Genomic DNA, 23,805 nt, shown 5'->3' with positions numbered 1-23,805 from the left:
CTACTTTTAATTCATTATAACAAATTTGGATGCTCTTTCATCTGTTTTTTTATTGTTAACAGTATTTTGGTGTGCCAAGTGTCGAGCCGAACTTGATTGTCATAATCTCTAACTACTCTGCTAAAAGCATCTTCGTCCAAGTCTTCTACACATTCTATGATATTTTTTAAAAATCCATACTGCATGCTGGTCTCAAAAGCGGGATATTTATCTAAATATAAATCTAGAGCGTGCTTTGCATTCATAAGATCAATGCATAAATGGCACAATCCGGCTTTAAACAAATTGTCCTTGGCGTTATACTGCAAGATGGGAGTTTTTAAATCATAAAATCCAATTTCTTGGTAGATATTAATGGCTTTAGTGTAATCCTGGAATTCAGACGAGGAATACTCCGCAATCTTCAAAAGGCATCTCTTTGCTAAAACGTAATTTTCCTCCACTTTGAAATAATCCGCTGCCTGTTCGTAGTGTTGCACCGCCTTTTCTAATTCCAGGTTGTGCTCGTAAATTTCTGCAATGTTACCGTGCTGCTTGGCAGCCATCGTAAAACGGCCTAAGTCTGTGTAAATTTGTATAGCACTCAATGAGAAGTTTATTGCGTTGCTTATGTCGTATTTTTCAAAGCATTTGGAGGCCAGAACGTAATCGTTCGCCGCTTCTGTACGATTATTGTGCTCGAGGTTTAGATCGCCTGCTGCTTTAAAGGCTGATCCCGCTTGATGCCAGTTTTTTGCAAGTTTAAATAAGTTGCCCGCTTTTTGATAGCATTCGATTGCGTCGTCGGCACGATTTTTATGGTAGCCAAAAATAGATTGGAGAAAACCTTTGGGGGATAATTTCTTTTCAGCTTCGTTAACTAAGTGATGAGCTTGTTCTTCCGCGTTGGTCATACTCGTTTATTTGATGAATTCAAATATTCAACAAATTTATGACAGATAATTTACTGCTGACAGCAAAATAACTACTGTCAAAACAAGTAAGTTAGCGATGTATCGATTACAAATGCTAGACAAATCCAAATTTGTACAAAGTTGGAAGTTATACTCGCTAGAATTATACTTTGAAAACTGAATGGATTTGATACAAGCAAATGCATTTGATATTAAATAGCAAATTTTTTTTTTTTTTTTGTTCAACTCAGAATTTGAGAATTTTCTTCTGTGTGAACGGATTTTGATAAATGTCACAATTTGCCAAAACGAAACTCATTCGTTTGTAAATTGGGCTTTTTTGGCAGTCGTGGGCCTTTAAAACGCGAGTGATAGCGTTTTAAACTGGCCCACTTATGCCAAAAAAAGTCCAATTTACACACGAATTGGTTAAATAAACTACTATTTTGCATATCGTAATGAAAGTAGCACATTTTTAACGAAAAATCGTAATGAAAGTACCGTAAGAGTAAAAAAAAGTGCCATCAATATTAGCTTTGATTTTATATTATAATATAAAATCAAAGATAATAATAGCTATGACATATTTAGTCCATAATGCGCTTGTACACTGTAAGTTGCAGGGAAAAAAATACAATAATACCTACTGTTTATTTAAATAACCCATTTCAGGATTCCACAAATGCATAACGATTTTCTTAATCAAAGACACGGCACTTTCTTTTTCATAGCTATCCTTGATGGCATTTTTTTGCTCTTACGGTAGCACTTTTTTTCATCATTTTATTCCATCTCATTGGAGATCAGATTGGCAAAGCATACCTACTTTTTTTAAATTTTTCATAAATCCTTGTAACAGTATGTAAAAAAATATCGTGTACAACACGTTATGCAAGTTTCTTTTTTTCACTCATTTGCTTGACGCACTCGTTAATCAAACTGCAAATTCATAAAAAAAATTATGACTTTCATAACTAGTTGTACGAGTAACTGTTGTTACACGAATTCAAACTTCCAGTCTAAATACAATTTAAATATAAAAAAGCAGTTTTAATTTAAAAAAAAGCATAAATGTTGGTACGGTTCAGGGGGAATTAATCGAAATATAGTTTGACACAACAGTTTTTTCAAATTTATTATAATTATAGGGGTGTACAAAAAGAAAACTACGAATATCACACAATGATCTTCACCGTTCGAAAAAAGGGGAAAATTAGGGGACAGAATCATTATCTTAAAAAATTAAAATAAATGTACAGTAAGTACAATGGGAGTCCTATATCTTTCCTAGAACAAATAAAATGAAAATGGAACATGTATCATAACGACTTTCTACTGAGGATTTGGCTGAGGAGCATAGTTGTACCCATACTGACCCTGCGGGGGCGGTGCTTGTCCGGCGGGAGGTCTCGGATACTGGTACCCTTGCGGCTGAGCCCCGTACTGCGGCTGCGGAGGATAACCTGGTTGTGGAGCATAACCGTAATTGCCTGGAGGCCCCGCAGGAGGATACCCCTGAGGAGTGTTGGGAGTATATCCCGCGTTAGGATTCGACGGTTGAGAATTGGGTGGATAGGGAGGTTGATACGGTTGTGAAGTCGTCGGAGGTGCCGAAGTGACTGCTGGACTCTGATTGTTATTGGGAGGTGCTGAAAATGGTGGCGACTGAGTATTATTGGGTCCATAGTTTTGAGGCGACGTACTCGGCTGGTTCGGATAAGAGGCGGGCGACGTCTGAGGCTGGCTGGATGGAGGCGGCGGAGCGTATCCCGGCTGCGGTGGATACCCTTGTGGATAATTCTGCGGGGGCGTCGAATTCGGATAGGGCCCACCGTTGGGGTACGTGCCTGGCTGAGCCTGGGGAGGCCCTGACGGGGGAGGGTACGGTCCGGCACCGGGCTGAGGAGGGGCTCCGCCGGGCGGAGGGGTCCCATACCCCGGCTGCTGGTAGTTGTTGTGCGCTGTCGTTGACGGGGGTTGACCGTAGTTGGCTTGAGCATTCGAGGGAGGATACACGGGAGGTTGATTTGTGGGATATTGGTTCTGTTGTGGGTACGCGTTACCTTGAGGGGGATATTGACCGGGGTACTGGTTTTGTTGGTAGCCTCGTTGTGGGTACGGGTGGGCTGGGACGCCGGGTCGTTGTGGTCCAGGTGGCTGTCTATATGCCGGTTGTTGCTGATGATTGAAATTGTTCATGTGCTGTTGATCAAGATTTGGCGGTTGTCCGTGTGTCGGTGGAGGTGCCTGTGTTTGCAACATCTGAATAGAAAATATATTTACAGAATGGGAGAAGTTATTCTGAAAATGAGCTTTTGCTAAATGTGTAGGGTACAACCGCGAAAAAAATCTAAATACCAATTCATTCAAATTTTTTATGTAAAAAATTGTCTAACACACAAACAATTGACAAACGCAAAACAAGCTTAGGAGATGAGACAACTTCAAAAAATCAGAAAATTATGTGTCCCAAAATTTGAAACTTTAACCTGAATTCTTTCAATTAAAATCATGTTTGATGAACAATTTTTCAAGACTCAACTCTCACGCGATTTTTACATTTATATATAAGATGTTGTTCATCTTCAATGATTTCTTTAAAAACGACCCTTTACTATGTGAAAAAAGGGAAGGAAAAAAATAAATGTCCACTGATCTACACTTCATACCGTGTACCACGAATATATGTATGTTAAAATGTTCAAATTTGGAGTGATTACGTTTCTGGACATTTCATAAAAACCAAAATATCCTTAGTTGAGATTTGTAATTTTTTTTACGTTAAATTATACTTCAAATTATTAACAGAACTTATGTTCCACAAAAAAAGGGATACTTCACAACAAAAATATTTAAAGTTTATCCTGCGAGATCACGTTTTCTACAGCTTTTTAAGTCAGTTTTTAGTTTTGTAAGACAAACCACAATGTAACAGTTTCTGAAATGACTCCAATCAAAGCTTCATTGTATAACGTTAATAATATTTTTTGAGTTCCTCTTACGTAATTCTTAATAAATTTTTTATAAATCTTATTAAAATTTGAAATATTAATTACAGGACAGTCTATATTGAATAACAAATAAACTGAAAGATTGCAGAAAAACACATTAAGCAGTCACACTTTTATAGCAGCTTAATCTCCCAACTCAGAATGGGGGCTATGAACAAATAGTGGAAACAATTGAATGTTAAATTTAACTTCTTCACAAAGACTTTCTGACATCAGCAAATTAATGCAAATGTTGATGTTAGATAAATCTAAATAGAAAAAAAATCATAGGGCATTCGTTGGTTGGTTTAAGAATTAATATAATCCTTCAATGTTAAATAATGAATTAAATATGGCTTTAAACAATGGGAGAATTCCTCTCTAACCCATCTTTGTTGAAGTGAGAAGCCGTGATGCATCCCCTGGATTCCTCAATAAACGTGCATCAAGGTTAGTATGAATCCTTTTTAATATTTACTGTATTAAGACATACCTACATATAGATCAACTTGAAGATTAATTGATTTATAAAAATTAAATAGTACCAAACTTGGTAATCTTGCATTTTACGGTGGCAAATGTGCGCAAGTGCAAACTTCATTATAATTCTGACCCCTTGTTGTCAGATGTACCAGAACCAGACATGTGCATAGTTCTACCACGTTATTAAAGAAGCAAAACAAAATCGCGCTATTAATAAATATCAGAAAATACTGAAAATAGTCCAGTTATAAGAGGGGATTCTTGAGGTAGTAATGATTTTGAAATATGTTGTTTGAGTAGTGAAAATACAAGTTTTCGACCTTGGGGGTGGAACGCGAGCTGCCATCTTGAATGAAAGGTGCCAAAAACACGTTTTCACAGAATAACTCGATAACCGTTCATTGTATGAGAAAAAAGTTCCAATAAAAGTTGTAAAGGATACGATTTGCCAACTTTTTTGTATTTATACTTTTCTTGTAAGTCTAATAGGAACTGAGATACAAACGACGAAAGATGCAATTTAAGGAAATTTTTACTCCAAAAAAACGTCAAATTTTATTTTGTAAATTTTGCAAATGATCAAATCAAATATTTTGTGTAATAAATAACTATCAATAATTGAATTTATTTGTTTATTTAATTTATTCAGTACTAGCGTACAGTTCGAGACACGGAATTTCGGCCATCACTGTCAATATACCGTCAAAAAAATGTAAAATAGGCTTTACATTATTAACCTCAATTTTGACATGCGATTGACGTGAACAGAAAATAAATTTAAACATTTGACTTTTGAATGTCACGTTGACAATAAAGAGTGATTTACATCAGAATTTTTTGAAGTAACAGAAAAATGATGCCCGAAATTCCGTGTCTCTATTTGTATATGAAAATTTACAGGGTGTCCCCAAAAAAGAAGACGAGTCCATAACTCCGTTATTTATCGGAATATTTTAATTATCTGTACACCAAATTAAATAGTTGTTAATAGGCTACAAAATGGTCTAATAAATTCAAGTATAGCCCCATGGGCTTCAAGGGTAAACTGTCAAAATATTTTTTTTCAAACGAGATTACATATTTTTTTTTAGTAATTCTGATCGAGATTTTTATTCTGAAAACAACAATGTATCAGAAGTATACACTTAAATACCAAAAATTCACAAAAAAAAAGTAAAAAAACGCTACTATCGTCTATGTTCTATTTTGCGCTAAACATTGGCGGCATATCTGCGCAATCCCACATGATATAATTTGTCATTTGTTTTTCCAGCTACCTTAATTTGGTTATAACATTGTAACGCAATGAATTTTGATAGCTTTTCGCTTGGTGCTCGTCATTTGTTTCAAAAGTCAGTGTTATTTTTTTTTTATGTGAAATTATACTTGTGATACATTGTTGTTTTCAGAATTAAACTCTCTATCAGAATTACTAAAAAAAAGTATGTAATCCCATTTGAAAAAAAATATTTTGACAGTTTACTCTTGAAGCCCTTGGAGCTATACGTGAATGTATTAAGCCGTTTTGTAGTCTATTAACAATCATTTAATTTGGTGTATAGATAATTAAAATCGTCCGATAAATAACGGAGTTATGGGCTCGTCTTTTTTTTTGGGGACACTGTAATTGGAAAAGTGATACGGGGATCAACTAAAAAAATATACAATTTTGATTTTTTTTATTGTACCATATTAATAAAATTGGATCGAACAACATTCGTTTGTACTATCGGATAGCAGAAACTGGTGCAATACAGAGAAAAATTTAAGTGTGTAAATAAGTTTTTTCGATAATAGAAAATTCATTGTCAAAAGTGACAAATAAATAGTGATGGATAAATAACCGGTCATTTATTTTTGGTCAAAGTTGACCGGTCCTTGATCGGTCAATTACCAGTCATTATTGGTCAAAAAGTAGGAACTAGCTAAACATCACAAAACGATTCTTTCAATGTCAAGGATTATTTTAATACCAAATAATGGTTCTTAATTCCATTTTTTATAAGATTTATTGATCGATAAATTATTGTTCTAAAATTGTGTAAGTGAGGTTAAGTTTGAATTGTTTGAAGTTATACTTTGTTTTTTCTTTAACATATTTGCTTGAATTTGAACTTTTTGTTAATTTCAAACGCTTTAAAACTTTCAACACAACTGTGTGTATGTATTTTTAGTTTCTTTTAAAATACTTACTTCAAGATTCATTTAGAATTTAAAAAAGTAGGTAAGTATTTTATGAAAGTAAAAATATATTGTATGTCATGTTAGGAAGACACAAAAACGATTGAAAAACAAAAACCAATTCTTCCTAATAGATAAAAAGCTTAATCGTTTTCCACAATGATCTTTATTAAAGTTTTAGATGTTTCATTGTCATAATTTACTTATTTATTGTCATAATCGATTTCTTCATTGTCAGCAGCTACGTAAATGAAATTAGACAACCCAACATAACCTCATCTCATCAGTCAAACAGTCGTTATATCCTATAATCTTCAACATTATAAGCGGGAAATTTAAATTTTAAAAATGACTGGTCAAATACGTCAAGTCATTGAAAATTATTGACCGGTCAAATGGGTCATTGACTAAGTCAATTACCGCACCTCACAACACTACAAATAAATATTGTCTAAAGTGACGGTAATTTTTAAACGAAAAATGTTTAAATCTTTCCTGTCTGAGATTTCAACGGCCGCAACTGTACATTCCAAGGAAAATTAACAAAAAAAGTCATAAAGGAACTTACGGTAGTGGTATTCTAAAAACAAAATTGTAGTTTAATGATGCGTTTGATACAAAAATTCGACAAGTTTCACATTAATAACCAAAAAATCGATCAAATATCAAAATTTGACAGTAGTTATGAAAAATTGCCTTGGTGTAAACTTTTCTCTCATTTTGACCAATCAACGACGGGAAATAGTCTTTAGGCTATTCTATACAGGGTGCCCATTTTATCTCTTCACGCCTTACGGTTTAGCAATAGGCAACACATAATACATTGCACAGATATCTTAATGCTTGGTGGAAATTATTTACTTTTTAAAATAAGAAACATAGTTAGCCAAAGTGAATCATTCAATATGCCACAAAGTGACATAACGCATAACCTAATAGTTTAAACTAGAGTTCCTCTATTTCCAAATTTTTGAAGTATTTGAAGACTGATGTCATCCATGACGGTAATATTCAATGCAACCTTTTGAAAATTTTCAAAAACATTTTTTTAAACATAGCAATCTCCGAAAAGTAAATTGTGTTGCCTATTTTGTACTTTTAAGGCGGGAACCGATAAAATGGGCACACTGTACTGCATACTTAAATGGAATGGACTATAGTACCTAAATATTTTTTTGTCGACAGCAGCGTCTAATGGGTGTGGATAGGGGTTAATTTATCCACATTATTTTGGACCTAATAAAAAGGGGTTTTCCGGACTTGTTATATCCTTCTAATGACCGAGAATTTTTTTGGCAGGTTATACCGGGACCAGCCTGTATTACACAAAACATTTCATTTGATCATCTGCAAAATTTACTAACAATGGACCCCCTTTACATTTACAAGGTCGAAAACTTGTATTTTTCATCAAGGTCACTACTCAAACACCTTTTGTAAGGCAACGACCATTTTTATCTCCCACTGACTGGACTACGAGTATAATGAAACTACGGAAATTTTATTTAAAAACTACATATAAAATAACTATATACATAATGTATAATATAAGTAAGTACAGGGCAAGTCACATAAGGCTTATTTCTGAATTTATTTTGTACGCAACCAAAAATACTAATGACGCTGACCACTTGATACCGTTTATAATGAGATTTAATTTAGGAATCAATGTAGTAGGTATGTAATTTGGCTAAAAATGTCAAAATGACGTTATCCAGTTCTGATTAATGAAATCAAAAATTAAATTCATCAACTGTCATTTTGACATTTTTAGCCAATTACTTACCTACGTTGATTACTAAATTAAATCACATTATAAACGGTATCAAGCGTCATTAGTATTTTTGGTTGCGTACAAAATAAATTCAGAAATAAGCCTTATGTGACTTGCCCTGTATATCTACTTTTGAAAACAAAACAGATAAAAAACAAAAGTTATACTAAATATTGTTCTGCAATACAATTTAAAAATGCTGAAAATTTATTTACAAATTTGTGTTTATTTCTCCACAGAAATTCGTGTAGATATGATGTAAATAGGGCTTCGGATGTACCATACTGGCGGCGAAGTTTTTTTTTGGCCCGCATCCACATATTCTCAACATGTTGAGTGTGGACATTGGGATCATCGGGGGACACAAAATTTTCCTCGTGAATAATCACGTGGTGTTCGTAAATACCTCCGTGCACGTTTCCAATGTTGTGGTATGCCCGCCAACCATCTGACATTATTATTGTCCCTGGTAAAATCATTCTGTGTGGGAAAGACAAAAGTATAAAAATGGCAGATAAAAATTTAGAAAAAAAACGTAACTCTCGATTCTGTAAAAGAGGTAATTGAAAATCTGTAGATAAGTAACAAAAGACTTAGGGCCAGTTTATAGAAGCGAAATTAAGTTAATCGTAATCAAATGCCAGATTTACTGAACACGTGATCAAACTGAACCAATTGAAGTTTCGGATTCATCGCTTAATCGCGCATTAAAATTTAATTCGAATTAAATATTTAATTATCTTTCTATAAACTGGCCCTTATACTCGTATTTTACAAAGCAAAGCACATTTACAAGAGAAATAAAGCAGATGCCATTAAATAATAATATACATAATAAGCAAAACAGTGTCCCTTAAAACATCTGAATACCTTTCTATAATACCCAATAGTGTTGCTTCCGTTCTATCGGGAACTTCTACCAGGAAACATTTTCCGGAGTTCCTTTCGATGCCCCCGAAAACCCAATGTCCTTCCCTCCATTGCCCCCTGTTGTATTTCCTGTGGAAAAATTTTGATTCGTCTATTTCCACAGTGAGGGACATGCCGTTCTGGTCTAAACCCCCAATCTCCATCGGGTGGTCCATTAAATGCTGTTCGCATATTTCGCGACAAAAAGAAGCCCAGTCTACCATTGTATGGGTACTTCCTTGCCCTATTTCTGCCTCATGTGCAATGATATTTTGTGGGAAATCCATTGCCCAGCAGTAAGTTATAATAATAATTTGTCGCAGTGACAAATGACTATGCGAAAAAAATGAATTTTTTCGAACACTGGCTGATGCTTTGCACAGCCGACATTGCCACCGCCATTTATCAATTATGTCATTTCTTTTGATAAACGACATTTGAATCTGACATGTTGGACAAAGCGAAGAATTTCTGATAAGTCGACGCTTTGCCAACCATTGAAGGATTGCTAATTCACCGTCAAAATGCAGATTGTAAAGATTCCAATTTTCATTGGCAATTACTGCCGCATTTAAAATAAATTGGGGTTCAACAATTTGAACCGAAGCGGCTGGACCGCGAATTGCCATGTTTACTTAATATTAAATAAAGTACGTAAAGATCACTAAGAGGAACAGCTCAGTACTATATCGTATGTGTAGAGCTAACCGAACCAACTAACTGAGTTGTTGACAAGAGAACTGACAACAATGCCACAAATTTTCGCCGTACAGCTGACGTTTTACGCGTGCGCACATTTGCCACCGTAAAATGCAAGATTACCCCAAACTTTTTTTCACTTATGTAAACAGAACCGTTACAGCAAATCATGGTACAAAAGGCAACAACTACGATTTCTCTCACAGTCTGATTCATTTGCCACAGAATTTTTTTTATCACATTCGACATCAGAAATACCTTTGTTTGTTATTTCTTTGTTTACACTTACAGGAAGAAATGACTGCACATTTTGGGCAGCATCTGCCATTGTTGCTAAGTAAGTTAAGTTTCTGTGTAACGCCTGTTGATATTGAAGAATTTCGGGAGCTTTTCCTTTGCTCTGATATTCTTGAATTGTTTGAATCAAATGTCCATTTTCGTCCAACATTTTCTGAACTTGAGCAGGGTTGGGTGGAGGCCGGTTGCCTCCACGCTGACCAAATCCCACAGACATAATCACGTTATCAATTAATGAACTTTGTTACACTAACAAACACTTTATTAATAAATAAAGGTTTTCACGTTTATCGGTTCACGGACTAGGTTCGAGTTCACTGGTGTCTTTATTATAGTGACATTTGTGAGTTGGCGGCAATTCACAAGAATCGTCGAAAGACCCTAGATTCGCACTCCGCATCCGCAGTTTCGCCAAAACACTAAAAGTAAAAACTAAAACAGAAAAAACAAAATAAAGTAACGTGATATTTATGTTTACATTTTAAATAATAAAGGTAATTTCAAATAAAATTATTGATAAAAAGTGATTGCGAAGTTATTTATTGATGTACTTGTAGCAGCCGTGCTTGAGAGGTTTTTGAAGGATATATGTTTTGTAGGTTATATTTCTTTTTGAAAGTGCCTTCGGAATAAAAAAACGTTACAATGAAAATAAAAAGATATAAAAAAGTCAATAGACATCTCAATTTTTATGTAAATAATTTTGGATTTAGACAGCCCTATCAGATTTTATTGGATGGAACATTTTGTTTGGGAGCTCTAAATGTAAGTACATAAATTACATAGAAAAAATTGTCATTTATTAAAATAATTTTTTGTGAATAGAACAAGATAAATATATCTGACAATATACCAAGGTACTTGCAAGGAGAATTGAAACTGTTGACTTCACAATGTGCAATTATAGAAATGGAAAATTTAGGATCTAAACTGGGAGGAGCTTTGATCATATTGAAAAAATTTCCAGTTCATAAATGTGGACATGAAGGAAAACCTGTTGCTGCCTCAAAGTGTTTATTATCAATGTTAGGTGATTGTAATCCAAATCATTACATTGTTGCTAGTCAGGATCGAGAGTTACAAAATAATGTAAGAAATATGGTTGGTGTTCCACTTTTGTATCTTCATGGTAAAACTCCAGTACTTGAACAACCCTCTCAAGTTAGTGTAGAGGCTACTAAAAATAAAGAAGGATTGAGTATAACAGAAAGACAAATGCTTGATAAATTGAAATTAGAAAGTGGTTTAGTAAATGAAAGTGACAAGCCCAAGAAAAAGAAGAAAAAAGGACCAAATCCATTATCTTGTAAGAAAAAGAAAAATAAACCACAAGAAGTGGGAAAGATTGTTAAGAATGTTGAAGCAAAAAATAAACGAAGAAAAATTCGTATTGCACAACATGTCAAAGAAATTTTATTCAATAAAAAAACATAAAATTTTTAGCACATTTTATTTTATGTATATATGGTATAGGAATCATTTTTACATTTTTGTGAGCTAGACAGAATTCTACTATAAATATTTTTCTCGTTCTCATCCTAATACAGACTAACAGATAGACCCGTTAATAAATTATTAAATCTAATACATTTCATAATATAATTACACATTCTTATAGTTAATTAAGTACCTATATTTATATGTTTTCGTATAGTATTATTCTTTTTCCAATTTTAACAAATATACATCACGGAAAAAAAACAAATGGAAATAATGAATTCAGTCAATTTGTGAAAACATTAAATCATTCAAGCAAATCAACGACACGATCAGCGCTTTGAAACAAAATAAACAACTAAATTCATTATTTCAGAATATATTGCACACAAACAGAACTATTTAAAAACCTAATATGGCAGTCTTTATATTGTATTGTCAATAATTCAAGTTAAATAAGGATTCATAATTTTTTGATTCTATGACCACGACTTTTGTCTTACAATGAGCACCTTTTATAAAACTCTAAAATCTAATAATTACAGATTAAAGCTTATTTTTTTACATGACCTAAATTTCGTATAACCAAACGTTTTGGTGTTGTGGAGGTTATTTTTGGTTGTTCACGAAACATTCAAATCAAAAACTTCTAACAATTTTGATATGTAAAAAAAGAAATGCGAACCAAAAGTCACAGCATAAGTTTAATCCATAATTTTGTAATAATTTGGACTCGCAAGGAGGCATCGAAATCACATAAGAGACAAGAAAAACGAAAATAAAAATTTATTTCACAGAACAGTTCGTAATAACACACCTAAAACTAAAATAAGACTACAAAGAGATAACAAATCATGCTAAATAATCAGCTTGTCATGTTAAGAGGTTACTTAATCGGGAAGAATTTAAAATAAGTACACGAAAATTCAGGGTTTATTATTAAAATTGGAAAAGTTTTTTGTGTATTTACTCATTTAATAAATATGTTTCTTATTTGTTTTTTTATGTTCGTTCATGAAAGACGCTGGATTGAAAGCGAAAGCATCAAAAGAAAAATAGACATCGATGAAAACATTTTTTTTAAAATAACATTTCTCTTTGGACTTTTCTCTCCGTTATATGATTTTTTTTGTAAACCTCCTTGTATTCAACCTCGCATTTGAACGAAAATATCGCAATTTATAAGTGGCAAAGTTAAGTTTGCGCACAATTGGCTGGATCTATTATGCTGTAACCTCTTAGGCCCGTTGCTATGACATACGTATATTAAAATATGTACAATTTGATCACAATAAACATCTTCGCTACACTTCAGCATCGTCTCTCAGGTTGCAGTACTTGTCCGCTATGGCAGAGAGCACTTGTTCAAACTTCGAATGTCTGTCGTCGGCGGGAGCAAAAGCTCCTCGACTTCCCCACAAGAATTTCATCTGAAATTCGGTTCTGAACATGTCCACGGTTAACTCCTCCATTCTCGCCTCCCCCAACACAATTTCTGCATTTCTTTGGTAAGATGCACTTGTGTCCATGTATTTTCTGGCAGTCTCTAGATGATTAAGTAAAGTGGTAAGACCGAAGTCTTGGGTGTTCGATTCCCATAATCCTAGACAACTAGATGTCAACTGGTTCTGTTCAGTGGGTGTTATGAAGTCGTCTAGATTACGTTCCATTAGCAGTATTAGGGGCAATAAGTGAGGAATTGTCGTGTTTGGTGCTTGCGGATTTGAGCAACTGTTCATGTGTTTCAGTGTTGGTCGCAGTTTTGCTTCAAAATTGAAAGCAGAATCTGTGTATTTTTGTCTTAACATGTGCCACGTCGTGTCTAGCCTCTCCACCTACGAAACAACATTTTCGTGAGGGATTTAGAAATGAAACCTATATTTGTATTACCTGCGGCAGACATAAACCTAACATGATCCCACAAAATCCAAACAAGTTACCTAGAGCTGTTTTGGTGTCAATCGCGATTTCGATCCACTTGTTTAGCGTCTCCGTTCGTTCAAGCTCGTCCGTACAAGTCAAAATTGTCACAGCTACCAAAAGTTTAAGACATTCCGTCCTAAGACCAAATTGTCGGTTAATTAAGGACGGGAAGTGAGGATTATTGATGTGTTACCTTTCTATCAAGTCGAGTCGAAACTGATATCCATGTGGTAGAGCGCACAATTCAATTCCGTTGACCAGTTTTGACCGGATCGAGTCCTTACACGGCTTATAAAAAATTATATCTAAATCAGTCCTAGTTAAGTGATTGGCCAAAATTCTGGGTCCAGATTCTTGTAAGATCATTTTGACGCCTCTCAAGGCTTGAGCATCCAGCGGTTTATTCTCGCTGACCGGCAACAAGAGCGTTTGGAAGTTATCTAAATCGAACCTACTGCGAAGATTGATTTCCGGTTGTACCATTTGCAAGAGTTTGTCTTCGGCTTCGGCGCAGTCGATTTCGAAATTTTTTAAAGTCGTTGATGATTCGGACGCAACTATATTGTACCTAGGATTTTTAATTATCACTCCGGGGTTTCTTTGGTTTGTTTCTATGGCATCCCCCGCCGCCGAGCTGAGAGCCGAATCCCCGGACCCATTACCGGAGTCTGAACCGGAAGCGTGATACGACGTTACCCTTTGTAGATTTCCATGCGGTAAAAAACTTCCATCCGAGCTTTGCCTCCCGTCGGTAATGTCCGAATCTTTCGACTCCAGGCGAATAATGCTCGGCACCCTCGACGGTTTGGGGGGTGGAGAATCCGAAATCCCTGAATCGCTTTCATTGAAAAATTTTCTTTCAGCGCAAGGAGACAAGGTCGAGTCGCTGGTAATGCGGCAGTTTCGTCCCAGCGTATTTGAACTCGACGAAAGGGAGAGCTTCGCGTTGGGCCTTCTGGGTAACGAATGCGTGGAGAATTTCAAGCCGGCATTAATTGTGTCCGCGCCAGCAGAGCGCGTCATCAAAGGTGATTGAATAACGCCGTCGGCGCTGTTGCACTTTTCCTGCGATATTCTGTTAACTTCCGACGGCGTCAGCGACTGCGACCTCTGCTTTTTCGAGGGAAGGCGCGGCGGACCGTCCCTGTTGTTCCTCGTGGGCGAGGAGGACGGCCGGCTGGGGTGCAGAGGACTGTGTCTAAACTGCAGATTTCCAATCGGTGTGGTCGCCGGAGAGCTTAATCGGCTCTGCGGCAGAGGCGCAGGATACTTGGTGGCGTAGAACGAAAGCGGATACATTCGATTTTTGGGGAATTGAATTTTTGCCCCGGAAGCGGCTGTTATGGATTTGCCTGAGCCTACGTAGAAGGTTATCAGATCGGGAACGGTATCGAACGCATCTTCTTCGAATTGGTATTGGACGTGTTCGTAGACCGTGTCTGGCTGCAGGATGATTTTGTTGATGACGAAATGAAGGGGTTGAGTTTTTGTTCGGCAAGTTAATACGTAATTCCCGGGTTGGGAAGTACAGTCCCGGACCAGAAAGCCGCCTTCCTCCCGGACGATGTCCTCAGCTCGGGATCTCGGGATTGCACCATGATACCAGGCGTGCGACCGCAGATCTCGACTGTCCAAGGAAAGCTCCCATTCGAGAGCCTTCTTCAGCTCCAGAGAATTCATCGAGGCGTCCGCTACAGGTTCCTGAAAAAATCAACAGCGTCATGAACAAAATTCGGCGTCAATCAAAAACGAAATTTTGTGCTTATTTTATCCCTCGATTTTGGAATCTCGTGAATCTGTACTGGTGGAAGTGTGCTTTTTGAAAGGAAATATCCAATAATGTGTTCGTCCGGGTGTAAGAAGCACATTATGAGTGAACGTGTCTCTCCTCAGGTGAACAGGAATGCGTCTGCTGGCAATTTTCATAAAGCCGAATAGTACTTGAAAGCTTGACAGCTTAAAGTCGATGGCATTCGAGGCGTCCTCTTCACCACATTGTTTTATAATGCTCGCTTCTTCCGCGTACTTTGAATTTAATGAATTTCAAGTCGGGTGAAGTGGGTTTGCGGTTCTTTCGACATGAAATATTCATTTTTATTTGTCCAGGAACAAATGTTTTAGTTCCTACTTAAGCGGAATTAAGTCAAAGTAACCACTCTTTGCCATGATTAACGTCATGTTTCGTGTACAAAATGATTTGTGCGTGAAAGAAATTGCGGTCTGAGTTTGCTTGACATACCCACATTAATAATTCAAAAGGGTGGAGTATATGATGACACAGAGACGGGAGATTATTTTTAGATCTGCGAAATAATGTGCGTTCTGAAAAAATACCTCAAAATATTTGTAATGGCGTCTTGTTTTGAAGAAACTGTTTATTTTGCAATTTCGTCGAATTTGGCGTGAAGTTTATGATTTACGTGATGTTCATGTTTGATCTAAACTGCACTGAAAGTAATCCGTTAAGGAAAAATTCTTAATCTGTTACTGCCACAAACATAAATTATTCGAAACTGCACGGAATTTGAAACTGTTCAACACAAATATACACATTTAAACGGATTTGTAAAAATTTAAAGCGGCATCCAGATTTTTTGCTGCTGTTTGTTTTGTGTCAAACGATCCTTATAAATCCTTTTAGCCTGACAGAGTATTTTCCCCGGTATCAGACGGTTTATGGCTGATTAATTGATTTAACATCAGAATTTTTGGAAGATGCGCTTGAAGCTTGACGAAAATGAGGTTTATTCAAAGTTAGCAAGTCAGTGTCAGTCTGTGTTAGTGAAATTATTTATCATAAAAATGTCACATGGAAACAGATAAAATGCTACGAGTAGGGATTACAATATTTTAATGACGTGTAAGCTTAAACGAAACCTATTATGTGGATTATATTTATATTGGTAGTAAGCTTTTAAACTAATAAAAGGTTCACATTCAAGTTACTCGTGTTTAGACAGAATTAATTGGGTATGAGTGAAAATAGTAATGATCAACGTAATTTGGACGTTTACGAAGGTACGTTATTTTTTCCACAAAAATTAGTTTCTTGATCATGTTTTGTGTAAGTTGATAGAAAATAATTTTAAATTTAAAATTCGACCATTTCACTTAGGAAAATTTTAAACTTCATTAAGGATTCACAACTTTAGAGCACAATAGGCAAGTTGTTGGATTAATTTTGAAGTTATAAATTCAATAAAGGGGTATTGCTATAGATTCTGTCTAAATACGTGGCGAAATAGGATCTTATTGTTTCCAACAACGCTCATAACATTTAGCGATTACAAAGGCAGAAAGGAAATATGATAGTCTAGTTTAAATCACTCGGAATTGAGGTGTAGGTACAGCTTATCTCTAGCATTCGGATATACGGTTGGAGTTTCAGTAGCAAGCTTTCTTCAAGTTTACATTTAAAACAAATTAATATTATCGATGTGATCAAATAAAATTCTGTAACCTGAACGTTTGTTCTTTTCCGGTTTAATTTTTTTTTTTGTAATAGAAATATGGAGACGATGTTAAAAAGTTTTTTAGTTTAAATTCACAACGAAGCTGGTGAAACTTCTTTTCGGTCTAAATGCTTGGAAGTGTAAATCGATTTGATACAATTTCGAGAGAAAAGAAACGAAATCAAATAAATCGAAAAGGTCAAAATCAGTACGACGAACTTATCGAGTTGATGGGTTAAAAGCTATTCAAATCCCGTTGTTATATGTCTCATTGGAGTCAATGTTATCAAAGAGAGCTACTCAATAATTACAGGATAAATCCACAAAAGAGAGAATGTTAACTATGCAACTTCGAAAAAATAGGCAATGATTTTATACCTGAGTCATCAATTAAGCACTGTGTGAGATAACTGTGCAATAATGTGCACATTATGATCGTTAAACTGTGCGCTGTTCACACTTCACTAACGACCAAGCACAAATACCGCTGCAGTTGTTGTTGAAGTTTATCTTGGTTCTGCTTCCGAGTTGTGAGAATATTGGGCATAAGTGCACAAATTATATCATATTTTGACAATTACGTGACAAGTTATTATTAAAATCTTAATCTAACAACAAAATATGTATTATTATTGTTGTATTTTCGAGGTTAGTTCATCATGTATTGTCCCTGACATTAAAGGCGAATGAAAAACAAATGGAAATATGTTTATCAATAGATTATTATTTATTTACAGTAACACGTGTTAGTTAGTTGGTATCTATTTTTGCGTTTAAGAATTGGTTGGTCATACACACGTATCAATAAATTTTTGAATAAAATCTAGCAATAAAAATATTTTTGAAGAAAGGGTTTGTCGTTCGAAGAAATGCATAAGGATATGAGTGAAATATTAAGTGAATCCGCACCTTGCAAGTCGTTAAACACTGTCTACGTCTCTACGTAAATAATTTTTCAAACAATACTTCCAAGTTTTCAATATGAATTTTATGTGTTCATTAAAAAATTGGAATTTTAAAATGGAAACCGCAGCATTTGTTGCCTTTAATGATTTATTGATTTGTTCAGTTTTCTTTGTAGAAAAGTCTTCGACATCCACCATAAACAAACTTGTATACATATATTTTTACTACTAGTAATTTTTAAATTAGTAAATGTCAACACATTAAGTTGGAAAAATTACATTTTTGTTTTCAATCTTATTGAGTTGTAAAAAAATATACAGGGTATTTCACGAGTGATAATGAACCCGACGAAATTGAAAATGCAACCCACAATACATTTGAAAAGTTAACGTGGACCTAGTTAGCTGTGCAGTTTCGTAAATTTTGAAATAAACGTCATTCGCTTGGTTAAATGAAATTGTGAAAAAACGAAGAGTTTTTGGAAAAATGATTATTATCTGCATAAACGCGCAACGGCAGGAGCATTTTTATTACGTTTTATTACTTCGAATCATGTCTGTTTTCTCATCATTCCAATACATTTTAATCGTCGTATTTTAACTTTTTCGTAAATATCAGCTGTGACAAATAAAATTATAGGAATCAAAGCCATCATGGATTCATAATTTCATTTTATAACAATACGATATTTAACATAGCCACGTTAATTTTGGAAATGTATTGTTGGTTGCATTTTCAATTCCGCCGAGCTCATTATCACTCCTGAAATACCCTGGAGAGAATGCTATTTTTGTCAAGGTACTTTATAACCCCTCGCTACATATTACACTTCAGCAAAAATTTCAAAATTGGAGAAAAATCGTTACTTCAGTGCTTTTTTTTATCGGATCTACGTTTAAACTTTAGCCGTAATGCGTGATAACGGTTGCTTGTAAGAAAAAAGCATACGACCTTTTCTTTACGAAATTTCCTTGTTTATAAATTTCATAATAACTGTTTAAATCGTGCAACCAATAGATAAGCAAATATTTATCAAAAGCTCATTTTTGACACTTCCTAGGTGCTGTAATTTTTTCCGTACAACGGATTAAAAGGTCTTTTGATCCACAAGTGTGCCAAATTCATCGGACAAGCTTGTAATGACGAATTCTTTACAATAAACTGAGACAAAAATCTTAATCCAATTATGTATGTCGACATTGCAATTATTTTTAACCGGGACGCTGTTAATGTTTCGTAAAACAGTTCTTTTGTGCAGGCTAGTTGTGGTTAATTAAATTTATAGGTAGGCGTTCGAGACAAAATAAATCACGATAACCGTACTAGAGTGACAACGGCAAAGTATGGATTGCAGATACGAGGTTTTACGGTCTTTAAGATTTTATACAATCACCTTAGCAAAAAAGGTTGTGGCAACAGTTTTGGGGATTGGGATGGATCTACATTAATTTTCCAAGCACGCAAAGCTTTCATACCAAAAAAAAGGGGGAAAACTGAAACGAGGTGTAATGTACCGTGAAAACAACGAGTCAGAGTTGTACAAGCAAAATATATTGTTTCTAATTCTAAGAGCAATAAGAGCATCATAGGACTAAAGTATCACCAAATGATTTAATCTGTCAAGGACACAGAGAAGGGTGGTTCCTTCTACATTTTCATCTAGTTTGTCTGTCTCGTGTTGTAATTTTTTTATGCCACATGTTCCCGCTGTGTTTTAATATCTTCATGTAATAACGTTCTCACTATACTAAACGTTTTGCGTCTAGTCCAATAACCATATCCGGTAACTTACATGTGGATCGTTATGATAAAATTTGAGCGTTTATTAAAAACTGAGAAAAAGTATACTGCACAACTACGAACAAATCAAATAAGTGTAATAATTTTTGTTACCTTGTTATTTACGAGTCACAGATTTAATTTCACCATATAATGCGATAGCTCGATAGCAACTTCTGACATCGCCCAATTATTCCTGACGGGACAGATCGATAATAACTAAGATAACACCAACAATTACAATAACAAGCCCCGCTTTTCAGATGCCGATGTGACGTACAAAAAGGACAATACATCAGCTTTGCTGAGCGGAATGACAATAGCTTTTGCCGAATTCATAGGCACGGCTTTGTTGGTTTTCGTAACGTGTATGGGCTGCACTAAGGGGATGTTCGGGGAAAGTATTCCAGTTTTGCAGATGAGCCTTGCCAGCGGTCTGTCTGTTACGACAGCCATTCAGGTGAGTTATTGCAGGATTGGAAACAATCTTGTGGCTTACGTAACCCCTCGAATGTGTCACTGTGCGAAACTCCCAAGCTCGAACCTGGGTTCACGTCAAAGCGTCAAATTTCCAAAATTACGTTCGCAACAAGTAAGGACGTGACGAAAGTAATAATGAGATTCCGGTGGGTCTGGCCACCAAAAAAAGAACTCATCGCACTTTGATCTTAGATTATTTGAGATAGCTACTTCACACAGACGGGGTGTTATGGCGACCAAATTACAGGTTCGAACCGACTCTTATTAGAATTTTTTAAAGTCGGCTTTATTAAATTTTTTGCCGGCGGTTTCAGATCTTCAGCCACATATCAGGAGCTCATGTGAATCCTGCGATCACGCTCTGCGCTGTAATTATGGGTGAAGTTTCCTTGACGTCGGTACCGATTTATGTTGGTTCCCAAATTGCGGGTTCCTTGACCGGCTATGCACTCCTTATGGTGATAAATCACTTTTTATTAATTGCGGTGACAGCTCAGGTATTGATTTTAGGCGGTCACACCAGATAAGCATTTGGATGTTGCTTACGGGCACTGCGTCACGGCGCCTCACGACGAAATCTCCCTGTTCCAAGTATGATATTCTTCCAATAAAATAATGCCATGAAAATTTTCTTGTTTGAATTCAAGGCATGCGTAGTGGAATTTATGGCGACGTTTATTATGGCCCTTGCAATCTGTGCATCGTGGGACCCGAGGAATTACACCAAAGGCGATTCAGTCTCTTTGAGGATAGGTCTCATAGTCTTTCTCTTGAACATAACGGCCGTAATAAAACAAACTTACTTTGTTGTTTTCTCTTTTTTACAACTCGCACTTCTAGGGTGCCTACACCGGTGCCAGCATGAACCCCGCCAGGAGCTTTGGGCCCACCGTGTGGAACCAAAAGTGGGACACTCACTGGGTAAGTGTTGCTCTTATCCCCCAACAATCACAAATTAAAACAATGACTTTAAGGTCTATTGGGTGGGTCCCGTCCTGGGTGCCACGCTGACAGGTCAATTTTACAAATCAGTATTTTTAAGAGGAATCAAATGAGATTCGGTTTTGTACATTTGTTGAACACATTTGTTGTAATAAATTCGGACTTACCATGATGAGGTTGTTTAGACTTTTACTCTGAACTGGCTCGTAAACGGTGCTCAGATTCGATCTGGAACAAAAATCATTACTTGAAAAAAGTGGCAATAATCGTGCGAGGGCCGGATGCACATTTCATGTCGTACGATATGAGCCTAATGGATGATTAAAACTAATGTGGTGTTTGAGATCCTCTGTGCTTTATAATGAATCACTTCAGACATCGAGCACAAAAGCTTCATTACTGTTGTACGTCGTGACGTCTGAGTAGATAATTGCACCACTGGAAGAGGAAACTATTGTGGACCATTATTTGGATTGGACTCGTTTGTTCTTTTGTCCGAAGTATTTGTTCAACGCTCGCATCACGGGGACTACGTCAAAGAATATTAAAAACGCGTCTTATCGATTCATCTCTATGCAGAAACTGAAAGGAGTTCCATGTTGCCGAAATTAGGTTTGCTTTTAAAGCTTGAAGTTTGTGATTTATCTTCGCAAGTCAAGTAAAAATAAATTAGGAGGCCTTTTCCTTTCCTCAAAAGAATATTGCGAGTTTGAAATTCGCAGATATGCGTCTAATCTTTAAAGTTACACCTCCAATTTCACCTACTCACACACGTACAATCATTTCGAAATATTTTACGTATCACCAACACTCGAAATTAAATGGACGGGTGTTTCGAACTTAATGAAACCTCCAGAGTACTTAAACATTGGCGTTATTTAATACCCCATAAAACTTATAAAAGCGGCACGGGAGGGAGCCCCACAGTTCTTGTGACTCACCCGTGGCGTCATTGAGGGTGCCTCTAGTTCCTACATTCTTAAAAATACCACACAATGTACTCGTAAAAAAGGAGTAAATAAAAATCGTGACAGTAAAAAATATTGACCAACAAAGTGTATAATAAATGGGACAAGAGCCGCTTCTGGATGCTTCAGCTTTAAATAAATTTCAACCCAAATTATTTTTGTGTTGACAGTGGGTTATTGGTCAAAGGGTCTACGGTGGAGTACGTGACTTGCCCTGCGGTATCCCTGCTGATTTAGTACGGTTTTGGTAGATTTCCTTCCGGTTTGCAATAAACACCTAATTTTGAAGGGAAACTGATTTTTCTCTCTTTGGAAACTGTTCGGTTACTGCGAAAACAACTCACAATTTGTCCACAAAACAAGGGTTTTTACTTAGATGTGTTTAGAGTCGAATCGCCGGTTTTACTGATTTAAGTGGGAGATTCCGCTGTTTGAACTGCAGATTGCTTTCTTGTGTAATGGATCGTCACTTTTTAACCGAGTGATAAAGCTCACACTCATTTTATATTATTATGTAGATTATGCAAGAAAAACGTGTGATTAAAATGTCCCAGGTTATTAGCAGCCGGATTTACTAGGTTATTGCTTGCTTTTCTATAAATACAGTCGTGATTAGCTCAAGTAAATAAAGCAAATAAAAGCGGGAATTCTTGACATTCATTTCTTTACGACCTAGAAAGAATTCAGTGGCAGTTCCTTTATTTACGTTACAGAAACTGAAAGCTACAACACTTATCTGTCGGCTCACGGTTATCTCGTTTCTTACACACGCGGAAATTCATCTATGCCGCCATGAAATACATAATGCATAGTCCATAACGCCGATGACATTTCAATTTCTTCGCACTGTCTTAAGCGATGGAAAAAATTGAAATAAAACTCGACGGAACATCGCCGGCTTCTTTTAAATAATAATTACGTGGCAACCACGACTTAAGATTCTTCGGCTGGTGTGCATTAAGATAATAATTGCCATGATTTATATCCATTAATGATACATGACACACCGATAAAAATGCACTGATTCGTATTATTTGCATAATAAACAAATGATTTGTTGCGACGGCCTAATTGCACCGAAATTATTCACATAGGCATACTTAATCGACTGAAAGAGACGACTTTTAGTTTTTAGTTTGTAATGCACACATTTATGTCACAAAATGTATCAATCAAACATGTCTTTATTTTGTACACGATCAAAATCAATAGTACTTTAGTAGACGAACATTAGTCTAATTTGGCACTAAAACCATTAAACTCCGCGAGGGTAATTGTTCAACTACAAACTCACAACGTCATAATCATTTTATGATTGGAATAATCGGAATGATTGCTATAAACGAATGAATTTATGACAGCTGATCAATATAACAACTAAAACAATCCGAGAACTTGTGTGTAAATCATCGCCGATGCAACATTTTGAATTGACGTTAATTTGTTTGATACGTCGCCCAGTCACCCTTAATAATGTACTAGTGGCAGTAACAATTTTGCCAACAATGTGTATCGATTGTTAGCGAGGGGAACGAATTTCAGTTGAGCTTGGGGATCTGTTGGGAAAATTTTTGGTGCAACTGTAATGCAGATGGTGCAGTTCTCCAATGCATGGTCACAGAAGTAGTGTTCAGAATTCTGTTATTTCGCTTGTCCTGGTTGAGAGCGAGAGTATTTTTAAATCGTCGGTTT

At 35.9% G+C, this 23,805-nt stretch overlaps 4 protein-coding genes across 21 annotated transcripts in view; 1 reads left to right on the top strand and 3 right to left on the bottom strand.

Annotated features, from left to right (window-relative positions):
- Nucleotides 1-14: 14 nt before the first annotated feature.
- On the bottom strand, nucleotides 15-893 carry LOC138130272 (alpha-soluble NSF attachment protein-like). The gene has a single exon (XM_069046708.1). The coding sequence runs from the start codon at nucleotides 891-893 to the stop codon at nucleotides 15-17; it is 879 nt and encodes a 292-aa protein (XP_068902809.1).
- A 1,108-nt stretch (nucleotides 894-2,001) lies between these two features.
- Nucleotides 2,002-10,580, bottom strand: LOC138131107 (proline-rich protein 2-like). Of its 2 annotated transcripts, XM_069047899.1 has the most exons (3): nucleotides 10,219-10,579; nucleotides 2,597-3,155; nucleotides 2,002-2,542 (listed from the first exon to the last, which is right to left on the bottom strand). In XM_069047899.1, the coding sequence occupies exons 1-3, from the start codon at nucleotides 10,441-10,443 to the stop codon at nucleotides 2,226-2,228; spliced, it is 1,101 nt and encodes a 366-aa protein (XP_068904000.1). In that variant the 5' UTR covers nucleotides 10,444-10,579; the 3' UTR covers nucleotides 2,002-2,225. The 2 variants fall into 2 exon arrangements, with proteins under 2 accessions (XP_068904000.1, XP_068903999.1); XM_069047898.1 differs by having other exon boundaries at nucleotides 2,002-3,155; nucleotides 10,219-10,580.
- Nucleotides 4,165-21,317, top strand: LOC138131109 (rRNA-processing protein UTP23 homolog). Of its 7 annotated transcripts, XM_069047901.1 has the most exons (8): nucleotides 4,252-4,333; nucleotides 10,221-10,266; nucleotides 19,987-20,183; nucleotides 20,518-20,661; nucleotides 20,714-20,794; nucleotides 20,851-20,988; nucleotides 21,044-21,124; nucleotides 21,178-21,317. In XM_069047901.1, exons 2-8 carry the CDS (start codon nucleotides 10,227-10,229, stop codon nucleotides 21,256-21,258), a joined length of 762 nt encoding a protein of 253 aa, XP_068904002.1. In that variant the 5' UTR covers nucleotides 4,252-4,333; nucleotides 10,221-10,226; the 3' UTR covers nucleotides 21,259-21,317. The 7 variants fall into 7 exon arrangements, with proteins under 7 accessions (XP_068904008.1, XP_068904003.1, XP_068904002.1 ...); XM_069047902.1 differs by lacking the exon at nucleotides 10,221-10,266 and having other exon boundaries at nucleotides 4,177-4,333; XM_069047900.1 differs by lacking the exons at nucleotides 4,252-4,333; nucleotides 10,221-10,266 and adding an exon at nucleotides 15,400-16,604.
- LOC138131102 (breast cancer anti-estrogen resistance protein 3 homolog) overlaps nucleotides 11,660-23,805 on the bottom strand; it is a 35,906-nt gene continuing 23,760 nt past the window's right edge. For 10 of the 11 annotated variants that reach the window (XM_069047877.1, XM_069047878.1, XM_069047879.1 and 7 more), the window contains 4 exons: nucleotides 21,313-21,373; nucleotides 13,780-15,287; nucleotides 13,554-13,722; nucleotides 11,660-13,498 (listed from right to left, as the gene is read on the bottom strand). In XM_069047877.1, coding sequence (XP_068903978.1) covers nucleotides 12,968-13,498; nucleotides 13,554-13,722; nucleotides 13,780-15,287; nucleotides 21,313-21,373 — 2,269 coding nt within the window. In that variant the 3' untranslated portion in view covers nucleotides 11,660-12,967. The remainder of the gene's footprint in view (nucleotides 13,499-13,553; nucleotides 13,723-13,779; nucleotides 15,288-21,312; nucleotides 21,374-23,805) is intronic. The other variant, XM_069047888.1, reaches the window with a different exon arrangement.

Source organism: Tenebrio molitor, chromosome 5 (assembly GCF_963966145.1).
Source record: "Tenebrio molitor chromosome 5, icTenMoli1.1, whole genome shotgun sequence".
NCBI lineage: Eukaryota > Metazoa > Arthropoda > Insecta > Coleoptera > Tenebrionidae > Tenebrio > Tenebrio molitor.
Note: the sequence above shows the minus strand (reverse complement) of the source record. Positions and strands in the feature narration are given on the sequence as shown.